Below are 16,229 nucleotides of genomic sequence, written 5' to 3'. Positions count from 1 at the left end.
AAACTGTTAAGGAATTTTATTATTCGAGAATGTTCCAATTTGGCTAGTTTATTATTCGGAAATTTGACTGAGACTGCTGAAAAATCCCGAAAAATAAAATTTCCGACACTGCAATATTCCCGAATAATAAAATTTCCGAATATTTCAGAATTCAAATTCGCTAATAATAAAATTTCTGAATTTAAACAACTAAAAACATTTTGTTTACAAATATTATTTATTTATTAAAAATACAATACACAAATGTATTTTTTCATTATAAGTTTTAAAGTTTCTAAAATTATTGTATGAATTTAAATAAAAAATAATTTTTAAAAATGCATCCAGAAATATATTTTTTCAACTATTGTTACTTTAAATCGAAAAAATAATTTTAGAATCTTAAAACTTAAATTTTTTCCAATTTCATTATTCGAGAATTTTCCAATTCGGGAATCTTATTAATCGGATATTTTATTTTTCGGTGTTTTCACTCGTCCCCTCCAATAAAAGTTACGAATAAAAAAAACAATATTTCTAACCTGATTATAAATAATTGTACTAAATCTAAAAACTAAGAACCAAGGCAAGAGATATTTTCTTCACATATACATTCTCTATTTATTTCAACAAAATCTTAGCAATATATGTATCGACAATCGTAATGATAATATCCCTCAGTCGGTTAACAAGATTACATAATAACTTTTTCTAAATAATAATTGTCACAATAGGTGGTAATAGAATGCATCTCTCCTCTTCGTTTTAGAACTTCAATTTATTTTCTATTTTAAATCGCGTGTGTTTCTCTACCCTTGGCCACGATTCGTGTGACTAGTTGTAAACATTACTTTAAAATAACTTAAATATCTGCCACTCTCTATGTTCATACGTATATATACATATTTTTCTTTCTCTCTCTCTCTTCAATATGAATATATACGCAATGCACACACACACACACACACGCGCGCGCGCGCGCGCGCGCACACATGCACACGCACACGCACACATATATATATATTTCTTCTATATAAATCTTTCTCACTGTTTTTTTCTCTAAATTTAATACTCTCCCGTTCACATTCTCTCCCACTTTTATTCTCTCTCACGTCTCAAAAGTCAAAATCTCCTCACAACTGGAATGGTGATTAAAATTGAGAGGTTAAAAGTATTTAATAATACAAAATAGCTGAAAAGTATTGGTGCCCTTTGTCGCGGAGAAAAGTCACTGCGCCGAGAAGTCTTTAATTCTCTCGGATTTGTTTTCACAACAACAACAACAACAACAACAACAACAAAAAAAGCAGAGTTTTAAGCATCGAGTCTTAAATCGTGGAAGAACATTGAAGATTGGAAGAGAAGTACTTGTAAAAGGCCATTTCCCATAATTGTTTCCCATTTCTTGGCCCAGTGGCCCTCGCGCGACATTTTTTTTTCTTTCTCTCATACCGTAATAAAAAAAATGCTGAAAATAATTAGTTAGTATGATTATACAAGTGTGAATATTGAATTATTGATGTATCGATATTGATTATTTATGTAAGGCCACTAGTGGGTGATACAAAATACAATATAAATATTACAGCTAAGCGAAACTGGACTCAGAGCAAAAGTCGGATTCCAGTGTCCGAAAAAGATTGAGCATTATTTGCTTTGTCCTAAAAATGTCACACTAAATCGATTAAAATCAAACCCTCAAGCAATCGCTTATTTATTGTCAAAAGTTTCGGTTTTAAAAGAATAACCCAACACGTGCTATCAAAGTCAAATCTCAAATCTCGTATTACAAATTACAAATCACAAAACACGCATTTTACACAAGTCAAATAAAATCAGATTCTATTCTATTCTATATATATATTTTTTTCGGACTTTCTGCAAACCGACAATCACATTGACACTTTAGTGGGGACAATTTACCAGGTTTACAAATGCTCTATTGGATATCAAGATTTCAACACACTCTCCTCGTGAAAATACCTTAACATCTACACTTTTGTAATAGCAACTCACGCGATCCGTACAAATACACTATAAATATGAAATTCGCTAATGCCTCGAACTTATCATTTTCCAAAAACACGCTCTCTATCCTCGACGCATATAGAAATAGAATTTCAAAGAAAAGCAAAAACTTTTTGAATTATCTCTCGTTGTAGTTGTAGTTTGGCTTGTTTTTTGTTTGTTTTTCTTTTTGTCTGCCATAGTATTATTAGGAATCAGGAATTGTACAAAGTCTGAGCGAAAGATCGGAGTTCAAATTCTAGCCAGGCTAAAAATATTGATGCGTTCTTGAGAAAGTGCCTTAGGGGCTACTGAATTGTCTTTTTTTTTGTTTTGTTTTTTCTCTCTACTTGCGTTGAGTTCAGCCTTAACGGAAACGCCAGCTTCTAGGCACTCGTTGAGCCAAGCTCGAGCCAGACGTGAGGTGTCTGGCTTAAATTGTGTGTTACAATGTTGATTCGTGTATCACTGTTGTGTCTGAATCACTGTTGGCATTCTGAATTATTGCCTGTGGAACGTGAGGAGTTAGAGTGATCGACGAGGTCCGTCTCACAGGTTTCGGTGATGCCTGGAAATAAAGAATTTTCAATTAAAAACTGTCTCGATTAGTTCCAGAATTTTTATTTTGAAGAGATCAATGCTCAAAGACCAGGATCGCAGTTTTAATCAAATACAAAAAATCCCGATCAACAGTTTTTCACGGACAATGAAATTAAAAAATTTCAACCCTAAAAGCTAAAAATGTGCCCATTTGAAGCAATAAAAACTGAGCTGCAAATCATTTTAATCAGTTTTAAGCTAGAAATATTAGAAATTAAACGATTATATATTTTTCCTATAAACTGAACATTTCTTGAATTAAAAGTTAAATTATTTTCATTTTAAATAGTTTAAAAATCCTTTAAAAACTTCAATATTTTATTTCAAAATCTTGAAACATCTGCATTTTGTTTTACATTCATTCAAATTCTTAATTATTTCTGAAATTTTTTCAGAACTTCTAAACGTATTTTAAAATTATTCAAATTCTTCTTGAATATTGTATTTATTATATATAAAAAGTTCACACTTTTACTTGTACATTAATTTTTTTGAAATAAAACAATTAAAATTGTAACATTAAGCAGTTTTTATTTTTCTTAATTAAAAATAATCAATTTAAAAATGTTAAATGTTCAAATTTTGAACAAAAATAATATTTTAAATTTAATACAAGTTTTTAATCATGAATATATTATTTTAGAGTTATTTTAAAATTGAAAATAGTTTATAAAGTTTTAATTAGGCATTTACATTGGTTTAACTACTAATAGTTTCCAATTAAAAGATTTTAATATATGAGGTTAAAATCTGGAAATTCTTAAATTTTGAACTGATTCCAAATCGACTTATTAAATCAATTATTATTCACTTCTTATTCCTTAATGTATCGTTCAATTTAAAAAACCATGATAATTTATATTCACCTTTGATCAACTAAAAAGGTTTTCTTATTCCAAATTGGAGATTTTAAAAGCTAATAATTTTTACATTCTCATCATTTATGATTGAGAAAGTATTAGAATTGTCGGAAATTTGACATCACACTTTTTCAACGGATCTCCATGTTTCGAGACCCCCTGAATCCGAAAATCAGGTTTTCACGATGGCGTCTGTCTGTCTGCCTGTCCGTCCGGCCGTCCGTCCGTCCGTAAACACGATAACTCTCGAAAAAATGAATGAATTAAATTCATCTTTAGGACACTTTTTTTAGGTCCTAAAAAAAAGGACGAGTTCGTAAAACAGCCATTTTTGATAAAAATTCAAAAAGTGAGAGCATTTTGAAAATTTCTGAGACAACTTTTTTCTGAATTTGAAAATTCTATGTACGGATATTTATAATATTAAAAAGAACAAACAATTTATCCTCATGACTTTTTTCGATCAAAAAAAAAGTCTCAGAGTTATAGGGTTTTCAAAATTTTTTTAATCAACCGAAAATCACAATTTGAAGCCGAAAAACGCGTGATATGAAAAAAAGTCAAGAGAAGAAAAACATTTCTTTTTGAAGGCCCTTCAAGATTATCATAACCAATTTTTGGATTTGCTTCAAAAATCGAAAATTCAAATTTCGATTGCGCGCTCAAACTTGCGAGCGAAGCGAGCCGCATGCGTAGCGCCCGATGAGAATGTGCTTTATATGTTCTTCAAATGAAAAATGTACGCTTAAAAATTAAAATCCATAATGGAAAATGTGTAAGTACAGGATTTTCGAATTATGTATTATGAACTGAATGACATTATAATTAAAAAAGATAAAAATTCAATTGATTATTTAAAAAACAGTTGAAATCAAACTGGGACAGACTTTTTTTTAATTTGTAAGATATCCATTCCAAAAATAAGTTCACTTTCATTTCCCCGCTTTTCCCGGTCTCATAAAATTCCCGGTAATTTCTCAGTTTCTCTGTCCAGCAATCATCCTGAAAGACTCTAAAGCAGGGTGTCTACTCAAAGCTAGGAAAAAATTCCCTGCAAATTCTAGATTTTTTCGCGGTATCTCAAGTTTTTTCCAGATTGTTATGCATAGTTTTTTTCAGTTTTTAGACATTTAGATAATATGCTTCGCTCAGAAAGCCTTGGAAAATTACATTGCAAGATATTCTTACATGTTATTACCACTATTGATTATTTAAAAATTAAATAATACTAAAAACATAATTAATCATTTCATGAATTTGTCTCGAAAGTCCACGAACTTGAATAATACATGATTTATTTTATTTTATCTTCTTATACTTAAACCTCATTGCATATTTAGGTAAAATTATTGTGGGTACTTTATTAAATGCAATTTAAACCGGGTCAAGTCCCTAACTTTTTAAGTATAAATATCGCCTTTTCAGCATGTAACCAAAAAATATCAGTTTTCAAACCAAAAAAAATAGAATAGTTCAATTTTAAACCAAACAGATGAATTTTTAACAAAAGAGTTTAACTTTCAATCAATTAGTTGTATTTCCAACCAAAATATGAATATTTAACCAAAATGGTGAATATTTAACTGGAATACTTGAATTTTTAACCTTCATAAATCTTCAAAGAAAATTATTTTTCAAACAAAAACATTAATTTTCTAGAAAAAAGACGATTCTTGAAGAAAATACATACATTTTTAATGGAATAGTAGAATTTTCAAATAAAAAATATAAATTTTCAATTAAAAAATAGAATAGTTAAATTTTTAGTTGAAAAATAATAATATTCAACAGAAAAAAAACTATTTTTAAAAAAAGTAGTTAAATTTTCAGTTGAAAAATAATAATATTCAAAAGAAAAAAACTATTTTTCAAAAAAGTAGTTACATTTTTTAAAAAAGTGATGCATTTTCAACTGAAATAATGAATCTTAAACTTAAATATGTAGTTTAATCTTAGTCCGAAAAGATGAATTTTCAACTATAATGATGAATCTTTCACTAGGATAATTGAATTTTCAATTAAAAACATGAATTCTCAAACAAGAAGATTAATTTATACTAGAAAAGTTAAATTTTCAAATAAAAAAGAGAATTTTTCAAACTACTCTAGTTTGATCTAGAATATTTATATTTTCAGTAAAAAATTGAATTAAAGTAAAAACAAACGAATTTTTCAACAGCAAAAAAAGATGAATTATTAATTATAATGATGAATCTTCAACCCAAAAAAAAATTAAGTTAAAAAAAATTTTTTAATTGAATTCACCAAAAAAGACGACATTTCAACGTGAGTTTAGTTTTCAACTAAGAATGATTATTCAGTGAAAAGACTGAAAAAATTTCAAATAATCTGTTAAATTTGCAACCAAGAATAAAATAGTTAAATTTTTAGTTAAAAGAAATAATTTCAAAACAAAAAAATAATTTTCACAACATAGCTTAATAAAGTAATAAAACTACCTTTACAAATGAATAATCATTGTTTTTCAGTTTTATATGGCAATTAAAAAAATTAATCTCCTTCGCGAAAAAATTCCCTAACATTTCGATTTTTAAAAAAATCTAAAAAAGATAATTGGCGTAAATTTGAATTAACAGGGCTCGGATCGACTAGGAGGCTTTAAAAAAGTCGCATTAGTTGCATCAAATTACAAAAAATATCCCAAGCAATTTCGAAAAATATCTACAATAAGTCGAAAAATAGGGGAAAGATTAAACGTTTATTTTTACACTTAAAAAAGAAAAAACAATATTTTGATAAGAAATGATATATTTCTACAAATTTTTCAAACTAAAATGTCTTCAAATAATTCGGAATCTTTTAAAATAACTTAAACTCTCTAATGAGCTTTGAAAATTGTCTACGTCCTTCATATCCCTTAAAATTGTTGAAATCTGTATACATCTCTTGAAATAAAATTTAAATTATTCCCTAAAGGTCTCTACAAATACTTTAAAATCTCTTACCATTTTTTTAAATAGTAAAAAGCCATTAAAATATCTCGAAATGATTTAAAATTCCATTAATATGCATTAAATTAATATTATTCATCTAATTTATCTTAAAACCCCGTATAAATAAAAAGCACCTGCGGAAAGCCTTTTTAATTTGAAAATGTCCAATTATCAAGGCTTCGCAATTTGAAAAAATTAAATCTTTGAAGATTTTTAATGTTCCGAATTAAATCGCTAAACATTTTTCTGGTTTTGAATTTCAATTTTCAAAGATTTATTTTGATTAAAATTGAAACTAAGTATAGCGAATTACTGAGAAACCCGGAAAAAAGGAAAAATTAAAAAAAAAAGGTCGAAAAAAGTTGCACAATCTGAGGTCTGAATTAATAATTGCACACGTCATTTTTTAAATCGCGTTTTAGACGTTTCTAAATGCAAAGTGCTCAAAAATAATAATTTACAATTTTTAAAGTTCTTGAGCTCATTCGAAAGGTTAAAAGAATTCGATGAAATTTTTCAGAATTCCAAATGAATTTGAACGAATTCAGGATAAATTCAAAAAATAAAACATGGACTGACTAAAATTTAAGCGACTGTTAAGGAGTTAAAGGCAAATGAAAAATTAGATTAAATTAATGAAACTTTGAGGTGAATTAATGAAAAAATCCAAAATATTATATTGATTTCAGTAAAATTGCAGTGAATTGAGAAGAATTCAAGGGAGTTCTATTTAATTAAAAAAATCGTAAATCAGCTTAATTGAGTAACATTAAGGAAATTTACAAGAATTCAGGAGCCTTTGATAACATTTATGAGAATTTGAAAGAAATCAATTGAATACAATTTTGAAAATAAAAAAATTTCAATCAAATTTCGAGTTAATACAATTGACGGGAAAATCATCGTCATTTAAGTGAATTGAAAACAATTATTTTAAAAAACATCAAATACTATAAAATTCGAGTGAATTAAATGAAATGAGAAGAATTCGATGGATTTAATAAAAATTCAACTTAATTGAAAACATTTTATAAATAGTAAAAAATGTAATTGAATTTATTAAATATGGAAAAAATGCAAGGGAATTCAAAAGATTCTTATAAACTGCATTTTAAAATTAGTATTACCGACTTCAAGAGACAATTCAAGTGAATTAAACAAAATTGAGCGAAAATTAAAATATATATATAAGAATGCAGGTGAATTCGAATTAATTCATATGAAATTAGGATAAATTTTTAAAAAAAATTGGAGTGAATAGAATTAAAGAACAAATAATCTGTTGAAATAAATAAGAATTTAAGTTGAATTTAAAAATCGTCCAGACAAATTAAAAAAAAATGAAAATACAAAGAAGATACATTGAATTCAGTGGATTTAAAAGGAATTTCAAAAAATTCAGGATTATTTCGAAATCATTCGAAGGAATTCGAAAAAATCGATAAATTCTTGTGTTCTCTGCTTAAATTTATTGGAAGAAACGACTAAAACGACATTTTTATTTTAAAAAGTGACTATAATGGCTTTACCTTTAAAAAAAGGTTTAACAAATGATTTGATAACAAAAATTGACTAAATGACTGTATGGCAGGCCTGGGATTGTCTTTAAAGAAGTCTTAAAAATTTAAAAAGCTATAATTGCATATAAAATGTTTAAGAAAATCCGTAACCTGTAATATTTAGCGACTTTTTTTGGTCTAAGTTTAACCTGTGCTTGAACCTAGAGAAAAAATTCCACAACCATTTTAAAACGTTAGATAAATACTACGGAAATCTATTTTCAATATGAGTAGAAATACTATTTTTTTTAAAGATAAAATTCTATACATTTTACCAATATCTTCTTATTTTGTGTGCAAAATTAGAATTGCATTCTATCATGGGGACACAATTTTATAATAATTTACATTAATTTAAACCTTGAAACTTAAAAATCTTTTAAACCAGAAATTAAAGAACCTTACCCAATCCCTCCTCGATGGAAAGTCCGTAGGAGCCTCAACGTCCGAGTATCGGTCCACCTCCCCACAATCCGTCTCCGTCGCAACATTCCTCTTCTGCGGTTGTAACGTCGCATAATTTCTGCATCCCCGATTAAAGTTATTCAAATTTTTCTCCTCGACAATCTTCTCTTGGCAGAGCACCTCCTGCGACTTGCTCTGCTTATTACTACCAATATTACAGCTGTTCTTGTTATTAAAATAGAACGGGGGCATCCTCGAAACCCAGTGATCAAGTCCCGACCCCGCAGAACTGGTTGAAGCCGCCGACGAGTTCCCAGTCGAATTATTCTGCCTCTTCTGATAAAAGAGCATATAGGCCGAGTTGGTGATCAAGTTCGTTTCCGTCACGGCTTCCACCCTCGTGTCATCAAAGCAATACCACTGAGTGTCATACGGATTCCTGCAGAAAGCCGTGTAGTGTCCTCCCTGAAGATCCTGTCCATGATGATTGCAAATAGCATATAAATCATAGACGTTGTCGTCATACTTGGAAATATTCTGCTGCTGCTGCTGTTGCTGTTGTCGCGGTCGCGGCTTTTTCCATGGGGACCAGCCGATAACTCCGAGATTCGCGATATTGTGCGACTGGATTCCATTGTGAGCGAGATGAGGCGTCATGTCGAATCCATAGAGGGGAAAATCGACCAACATCGTTAATTTCGAGGTCGATCTTTGCTTCGACTGCTGACGAAACCTCTTGAGATGGATGACAAGGATGTGAGGCAGCGTCCAAAGACCAAGTTTCTTCACGACCTCCTGTTTTCGATTACAGGAAGGACAGTGCCAGGCGTCTTCCGCCCCCAAGGTCTCCTCTCGAGTGTACAAATCGAAGCACTCTTCGAGTGTAACGGTGCCTCCGAGTTCGGTGTTGGTCTTCAGCTGTTTCACGCTTGCGTGCTCTTCGATCTGGTCCGAGTCGTCCTGGATGATGCTGGATTTGGCAGACTCATCCCATTCGAGAATCAACTTGACGTGTTGAGGACCAGAGTCGTCGGCACAAAGTGCCAAGGCTTGTTCGATTTGTTCAGTGTAGAGTGGATGTTCGACGCAAGGGTCTATGCAGGGATGCTCGTCCTGAATGGGAGTCGCGACTGGATCGGCGACTCGGATATTGAAGAGTCCAGGATTCTGACTTGATGTTAGGACGTCATCGGCGAGGGTTGTGTGCATTTCCTTGAGAAGGAGCTTCTGAAGGTCTTCGTAGGAAGTCTCTCGGGAAATTTGCATCGTGTACGGACTTCCGAATCTTTCTCGAAGGTCGCCTTTTACCAGGACATTGATCCAGACTAGGAGGATGTAGGCCTGCTCAGTTGGTTCCTTCAGCTGAGGGAGTTCAATGCAGTAGAGAGGGTCATTTTCAGTGATCACAGAGAGCGGTTGACAGTCGGAAAAGGTCCTGGAAATAAGAAATTAGTTACACAATTTACTATAGAAAAAGCGTTACGTAGGGGGGAGGGAGTCAAAATTGTGAGATAAAAACGTTACGTACTTTTTGAACGACCTCTAAATATATTAATATTCAAGGATCAGAATTTAATCTTGTAACATTCTTAACATTAAATATTTAATAAAACGAATAGAACAATTTCAAATTAAAATATTTAATTTTTTTATTTATTTATATATCTTAACCAAAAAGACGAATTTTCTACAATATGAGATGAATTTTCAAACAAAAAATATTAAGCTTCAGCCAAAAACAGTTGCATTCTCAACATAATAATTGATTTTTTTCGAAGATCGATGTGCTTTAAGTTCCGAACGTTCAAATGAACGAAATTTTTTTGTGATGATTTTTTAAACCAGAAAAAGTGCTTGAATGCTTGTTCATTTATATTGGGAAATAACTTATTATTGAGACAGATTAATAATGCATATTTTATATTGCAGTTAGAACAATATTTATGAGGAAAATATAGATGGGGAAAAATATTTCGTTCATTTGAACGTTCGGAAAACTTCAGGTAAATAGAAGATAGTTGGAAGAAAATTTTTAACTCGAAGAAAACCAGAATTTTCTATCTAAATAGGATCATTTTTTACCAAAAACACATGAGTTTTTAACAAAATACTCGAATTTTCAAAAACAGAATTAAATTTTCAACAAAATAATTGAATTTTAGATCAAATACTAGAGTTGTCTACATATAAAGATGAACTTTTAAACCGAAAAGGTTGAGCTTCGGCCAAAAATATTTGAATTTGCAACCCGAAAAGTTGAGTTTTTGAAAATGGATTAATTTTCAACAAAAAATACAATAGTTGATATTACAAAAAACGAAACAAGAATTTTAAACAAAATAGTTAAATTAAAAAGAAAGCTATTACACTCTCAACAGAATAGTCATTTTTAACCTAATAGTTAAATTCTCGACCTGCAACAATGATTTTTTTACCAAAAAGACGAATTTTCGACCAAATATGATGAGGCCTCTTGACAAATCAGTTAATTTTCAGCGAAATACTTTTATTTGTAACAAAATAGTTGAATTTTTGAAAAGAAAAAGATTAATCTTTAACCAAAAACAGTTGCATGTTCAACCAAATAATTGAACTTTTTAGAAGAACGTTGGATTTAAAAAAAATGCTTAACCCAAAAAGATGAATTTTCTGTTTAAATAGGCGAATTTTCGACCAAAAACACATGAGTTTTTAATAAAATAGTTGAATTTTTGAACAAATACTTGAATTGTCTACATACAAATATAAATTTTCAAACAGAAAGGGTTACGGTTTAGCCAAAAATAGTTGAATTTGCAACACGAAAAGTGGAATTTTTGAAAAAGGATGAACTTTTAACAAAAAATCTGCCCGCTACGCGGGCACATTCTCGTCGCGCGCCTCGCAAGTTTGAGCACGCCTAGGGCGCCCAACTGTTGGTTCTCGCGCTTCGCGCTCGATGTTGTATTTATCTCGCGCTTGATTATGTATTTACCTCGCGCTGCGCGCTCGGTCTTTATATTTTCGCACATTCTTGCGTAAACATTTTAAAATTAAGACTCAAAACATCCACAACTGTAATTTTGTAATTGTGAATTCTCTTTCGTTAAAAAAGAGTTTGAGCGCACCCACGGCAAGCGACCGATGGCAATCGCACTCCGCACTTGGTCTTTGCATTTCTATCGCATTCGGGCACAGACCTTTTAAAATCGAAGGTGAACGAACCGATAACTGTAATTTTGTGATTTTGAACTCTCTTTTGTTAAAGCTCTTTTGGCTTTAACGAGCACATTCTCATCACGTATCTCGTGTTTCGCACTCGATTCTGTCCAACATGTCAACTTTTCTACATTATACACAACACTTTTATATCAATTATAATACATTTTTATGTAACTCTGCCTGGGATTACCTATTAAAAAATTGCAAAATAAAAGCAAATTGTATTTATCATGATTATTTTTGTATTTGTTTCTTATTTTCCTTTAAATTGTATCCTAAGCTGCTCTGAAACATGTATCATTTCAATAAATGTATATTATTATAATTCATAATATGCATAAAAATTGAATCATACTAATTCTTATTTCCTTGTTTTTATAATTTTTTATTTTTAATGTTGTTTTTTACGATTAAATAAAAACTACTGCACATATGCATAGGGTCTAATACAGGAACCTATATAGGGTCCTATAAAGGAGCCTGTGTCCTCTTTTGTCTTGTCTGTGCTTTTTCAAAAATTAAATTTTTTTATTTTTAATCTTATTATTTACGCAAAAAAATCTACTCATCCTATCGAAAAATGATTGATAATAAATTGATAGATCTTTTTAGGTGAACAACTTTTGTCTGTTAATTTTAGTGTATATCTTGTGTCGTTTTTTCAAAAAAATTTAACATTTTTATTTTGAATGTTATTTTTTACGACTGAAGCAAAAACTACGTGTCCTATCAAAAATTATAGTTCTTTTTTAAATAAACAAGTTTTGTGTCATTTTTTTCGTAACTTATGTCGAAAAGTGATTCATTATGAATTTGTAATTTTTTCCAGTGCGTCTAATTTGAGCTTTTTTATTTTTCCCGTATCTTGCATAGTTTAATTAAAAAATGTAATTTGTGGATTTTTTATTTTTTTTTTTTTGACAGGATCAAATTTGGAATGTTCAACTTTCCGACCAAATTAAAAAAGTTGTTATCATAATCCTATAGGGCCTTCAAAAAGCAAAGTTTTTCTTCTTTTGACTTTTTTCATATCATGTGTTGTTTGGCTTAAAATGTTCATTTTAGTTTTTTTTTTAATTGTGAAAATGGCCTAACTCTGGTAAATTCTGATTTTTCAAAAAAGTCATTAGGATAAATTGTTCAACTTTTTGAATACTATAAATAACTGCACAGAGAATTTTGGAATTTTCAGAAAAGTGGTCTAAGAAATATTCAAAATGTGCTCACTTTTTGAATTTTCTTTCAAAATGGCTGGCTAACGAACTTGACGTTTAGTTTAGGACACTAAATACAGACAGACACATTTGTAAAACCCTGTTCTTCGATTTCAGAGGGTCTCAAAACGTTGAAATTTGACAAAAACTGGGGGGGGGGGGGGGGGGGGGGGGGTCAAATTTTACAAAAATCTAATACCTTCTCTGATGAGAATGTAAAAATACAATAGTTAATATTTAAACAAAGACGAATGTTAAATAAAATAGTTAAATTTAAAAAATCATTAAATTCTGAACAAAATAGTCATTTTCAACATAATAGTTGAATTTACAACCTAAAACAATCAATTTTCGACCAAAAAGACCAATTTTTAATAAAACAGTTAAATTTCCGACTAAAAATGATGAGCCGTCTTAAGAAATCATTTTAATTTTCAAAGAAATAATTTAATTTTTAACAAAAAAGTTGAATTCTTAAATAAAAAAGATTAAGCTTCAACCCAAAACAGTTGCATTTTCAACCAATTAATTGAATTTTTTAGAAGTCTGTTAAATAAAAAACATAACTAAAAAATATTAATTTTCTGTCTAAATAGGCGAATTTTGGATTTAAAAAAGTTGAATTTTCAACTAAAACACATGAGTTCTTAATAAAATACTCGAATTTTCAATAAAATAGTTGAATTTTTAATCAAATGCTGGAATTGTCTACATACAAAGTTGAATTTTCAAACAGAAAAGTTTAAGCTTCAGCCAAAAATAGTTAAATTTCCAACCCGAAAAATAGTTCAATTAAAAAAAAAGAAAGAATTTTTAATAAAGCAGTTAAACTTTTAACGAAAAAAAGAATAATTTTTAACGAAAAAGATTGATTTTATACAAAAAAGTTAAAATTTACACAAGCGAATATTAATTTTTCCTCAAAAAGGTGAATTTTCAACCAAAGAGATGAATTTCCAACTAAAAAGACGAATCTTTAACAAAATTCATTTTTTAAAAAGTAAGATTATTCAGTCAACAAATGAAAATGATTTCATTCAAACTGTTAAACTTTCAAGCCAAGAGACAAAAAAATGAAATTTCAACCAAGAAGATTAGTTTTCTAATAAAAAAGACAAATCCAACAACAAAATTTCTTTAACAAAACAGTGAAATTTGCAACCAAAGAGATGTACCTTCAACAAAAAAAAGTTTTAAACCAATTAAAATTATGAATCTACAACAACTTCATGCAAGTAATTTAATTGTCAAATTTAAAAAAATGAATTCTCAATGAAAAATGTAATAGTAGATATTTTAACCAAAATAGATTTTAATTTAACCAAATAAATATTTTAATATTAAATAAAAAGCATTCCTTTTTAGATTAAATTTTAACCGACAGTTGCATTTTTAATCAAAAAGATGACATTTTTAGTAAGAGATGAATTCTTAAACCGAAAAGACGAAAAAAAGGTTCATTTTTAACAAAAAAAGATTTCAGTTGAATGTTAAACACAAAAATAGGAATTTCAAAAATAAATGAATTTTATACCAAAATAATTGAAACCTCAACAAAAGATTGATTTTTAACGAAAACAATTACTTTTCAAGAAAATTGTTCAATTTTCAACCAAATAGTAACATTTTTAACTGAAAATACAATGGTCAGGAGGAACTGAGAAAAAAAAAACAGAAATATAAATACAAAGGAAATCAATAACTGAGAGGTATATTATATTGAGGTAGCTGCAAACTTCATTTTCAAAATTCTCTAACGTTTCCCTGCTTAATGTTTTTATTTTCCCTGGCCATTAATATTCACTTACACGAATTTTAAAACATTTTGAATTTATTATATTTTATAGACGGAATAAAAGAACTTCAAATAAAAAACAAAAATAAAAAAATTTCAAATTTCCTTGACAGTTATTTTTATAGAAATTCCTTGACTTATGAAAGATTTGTTCAAAATTCCTGATGTTCAGGCTTTCCCTGATCTAGAGCAATCCTGTAAAACGGTTAATGGCAAATAAATATTTTTATAGAATATAGTTAGTTTGTAATGTGGGTGCGGGAGCCCGTGAAATCCTCTCCTAACGCTCAAGCTTTAAAGTTCACTGTGCCACACCCGTGTTTAATCTCAAAGTAGTACACCGAATCTGGCCACCTTCAATAATGATATTACCTATGAAATCCTTCGTCGTATACTTCAGTGAGAAGCATGTGATTCTCGTCGATTCCAGTATCACTTGCGAGGATTTCTCTCAGTTCCTTGACGTTTGCTGCTTGATTGACACTGACTCCAATCCTAACTTGTCGGGGCTGCTGTGAAGTGTAGAGAACGTTGACAAAAAGATTGATCTGTCGATGATTTTGAGGTACTGGAACCGAGACGCAGAGGAATGGATCGAAAGTGTTTGACTGTTGTTTACACTTCGGACATGTTAAGCTCGACCGGAATTGTGCTTGGAAAAGATGTTGAACAAAAGAGTTGTTGCACCTTATGTGGTTGAACAAGGTCTCCTCTGCGACAATTTCGTCTGGCCTTCCAAACGAATTCTGCAAACAAAAAAGAACATTAAATTAAAAATCTAGTAATGGATATTAAATTTATTTACCTCAAAGCTCTTTGCCCGGGGGAATTGCTAGAGAGATTCATTAGCGAACTCGGTCAGAGCAGTTTTTCGGTACGGACTGCAAATTAAATCACGCAAAGTGAATACCTTAGAATTTTAAACTTTTATAATTGAAGCTTAAAACACGATTAATTCAGAACATTTTAATTAAAACGCTTAATAATTTAATCGTAGGCTCGATAGAGCTATGTGTGATATAACGGGGTCAGTGTGATTAGGAGAAAATTTATAATGAAAAAAATTATTTATGAACTTTTTTATCATATCATAATGATTATATCTGTTATTATTTGTAGGAATAAGGTGGCTGTCATTAGTTATTGCTTTAATCAATTATTTTTAAAGAAACTGAAATGCTTAAAAACACTCGAATTCGTATACTTTGTAACAAAATATAAAATCCACGTTATTAATACAAACGCTCTAAATAAAAACTAATTCTTTCTTTTAACACAAATTAATAATAATGTTAAAAATAAATTATAGATCTCTTCCAATGCAATGAAATATTGAAAATAAATGTTTGCCCCCCGCCGCCCCTTCAATAAAAATATTAAGAGAATAAAAAATTTTGCAATTCAGAAAAACAATTCACAGCCAACAATAGATTACTTTTTAAAGAAAATAATAATTTTTCCAAAAAAGAATTCAATTTTCAACCAAATAGTAGAATTTTTAAACAAAAGAAATTAATTATGAACCAAAAATATAATAGTAGACTTTTCAAATGAAAATAATTAACTTTCAACCAAAAATATGAGTTTTCAATAGCAGAAAATGATTTTTTAACAAAAAAGATGAATTCTGGTTCAAAAAATATCATATTAGGCTT

The 16,229-nt window shown here is 29.6% G+C and overlaps 1 protein-coding gene across 1 annotated transcript in view; it reads right to left on the bottom strand.

Annotated features, from left to right (window-relative positions):
* Positions 1–580: 580 nt before the first annotated feature.
* LOC117175920 (ubiquitin carboxyl-terminal hydrolase 31-like) overlaps positions 581–16,229 on the bottom strand; it is a 63,341-nt gene continuing 47,692 nt past the window's right edge. Inside the window, exons 2-4 of the mRNA XM_033365768.1 lie at positions 14,947–15,320; positions 8,365–9,799; positions 581–2,554 (exon numbers count right to left, since the gene is read on the bottom strand). Of these exons, the coding sequence (XP_033221659.1) occupies positions 2,432–2,554; positions 8,365–9,799; positions 14,947–15,320 (1,932 nt within the window). The 3' untranslated portion in view covers positions 581–2,431. The remainder of the gene's footprint in view (positions 2,555–8,364; positions 9,800–14,946; positions 15,321–16,229) is intronic.

This window comes from Belonocnema kinseyi, chromosome 7 (assembly GCF_010883055.1).
Source record: "Belonocnema kinseyi isolate 2016_QV_RU_SX_M_011 chromosome 7, B_treatae_v1, whole genome shotgun sequence".
Lineage (NCBI taxonomy): Eukaryota > Metazoa > Arthropoda > Insecta > Hymenoptera > Cynipidae > Belonocnema > Belonocnema kinseyi.
This window is presented reverse-complemented; position numbering and strand designations above follow the sequence as displayed.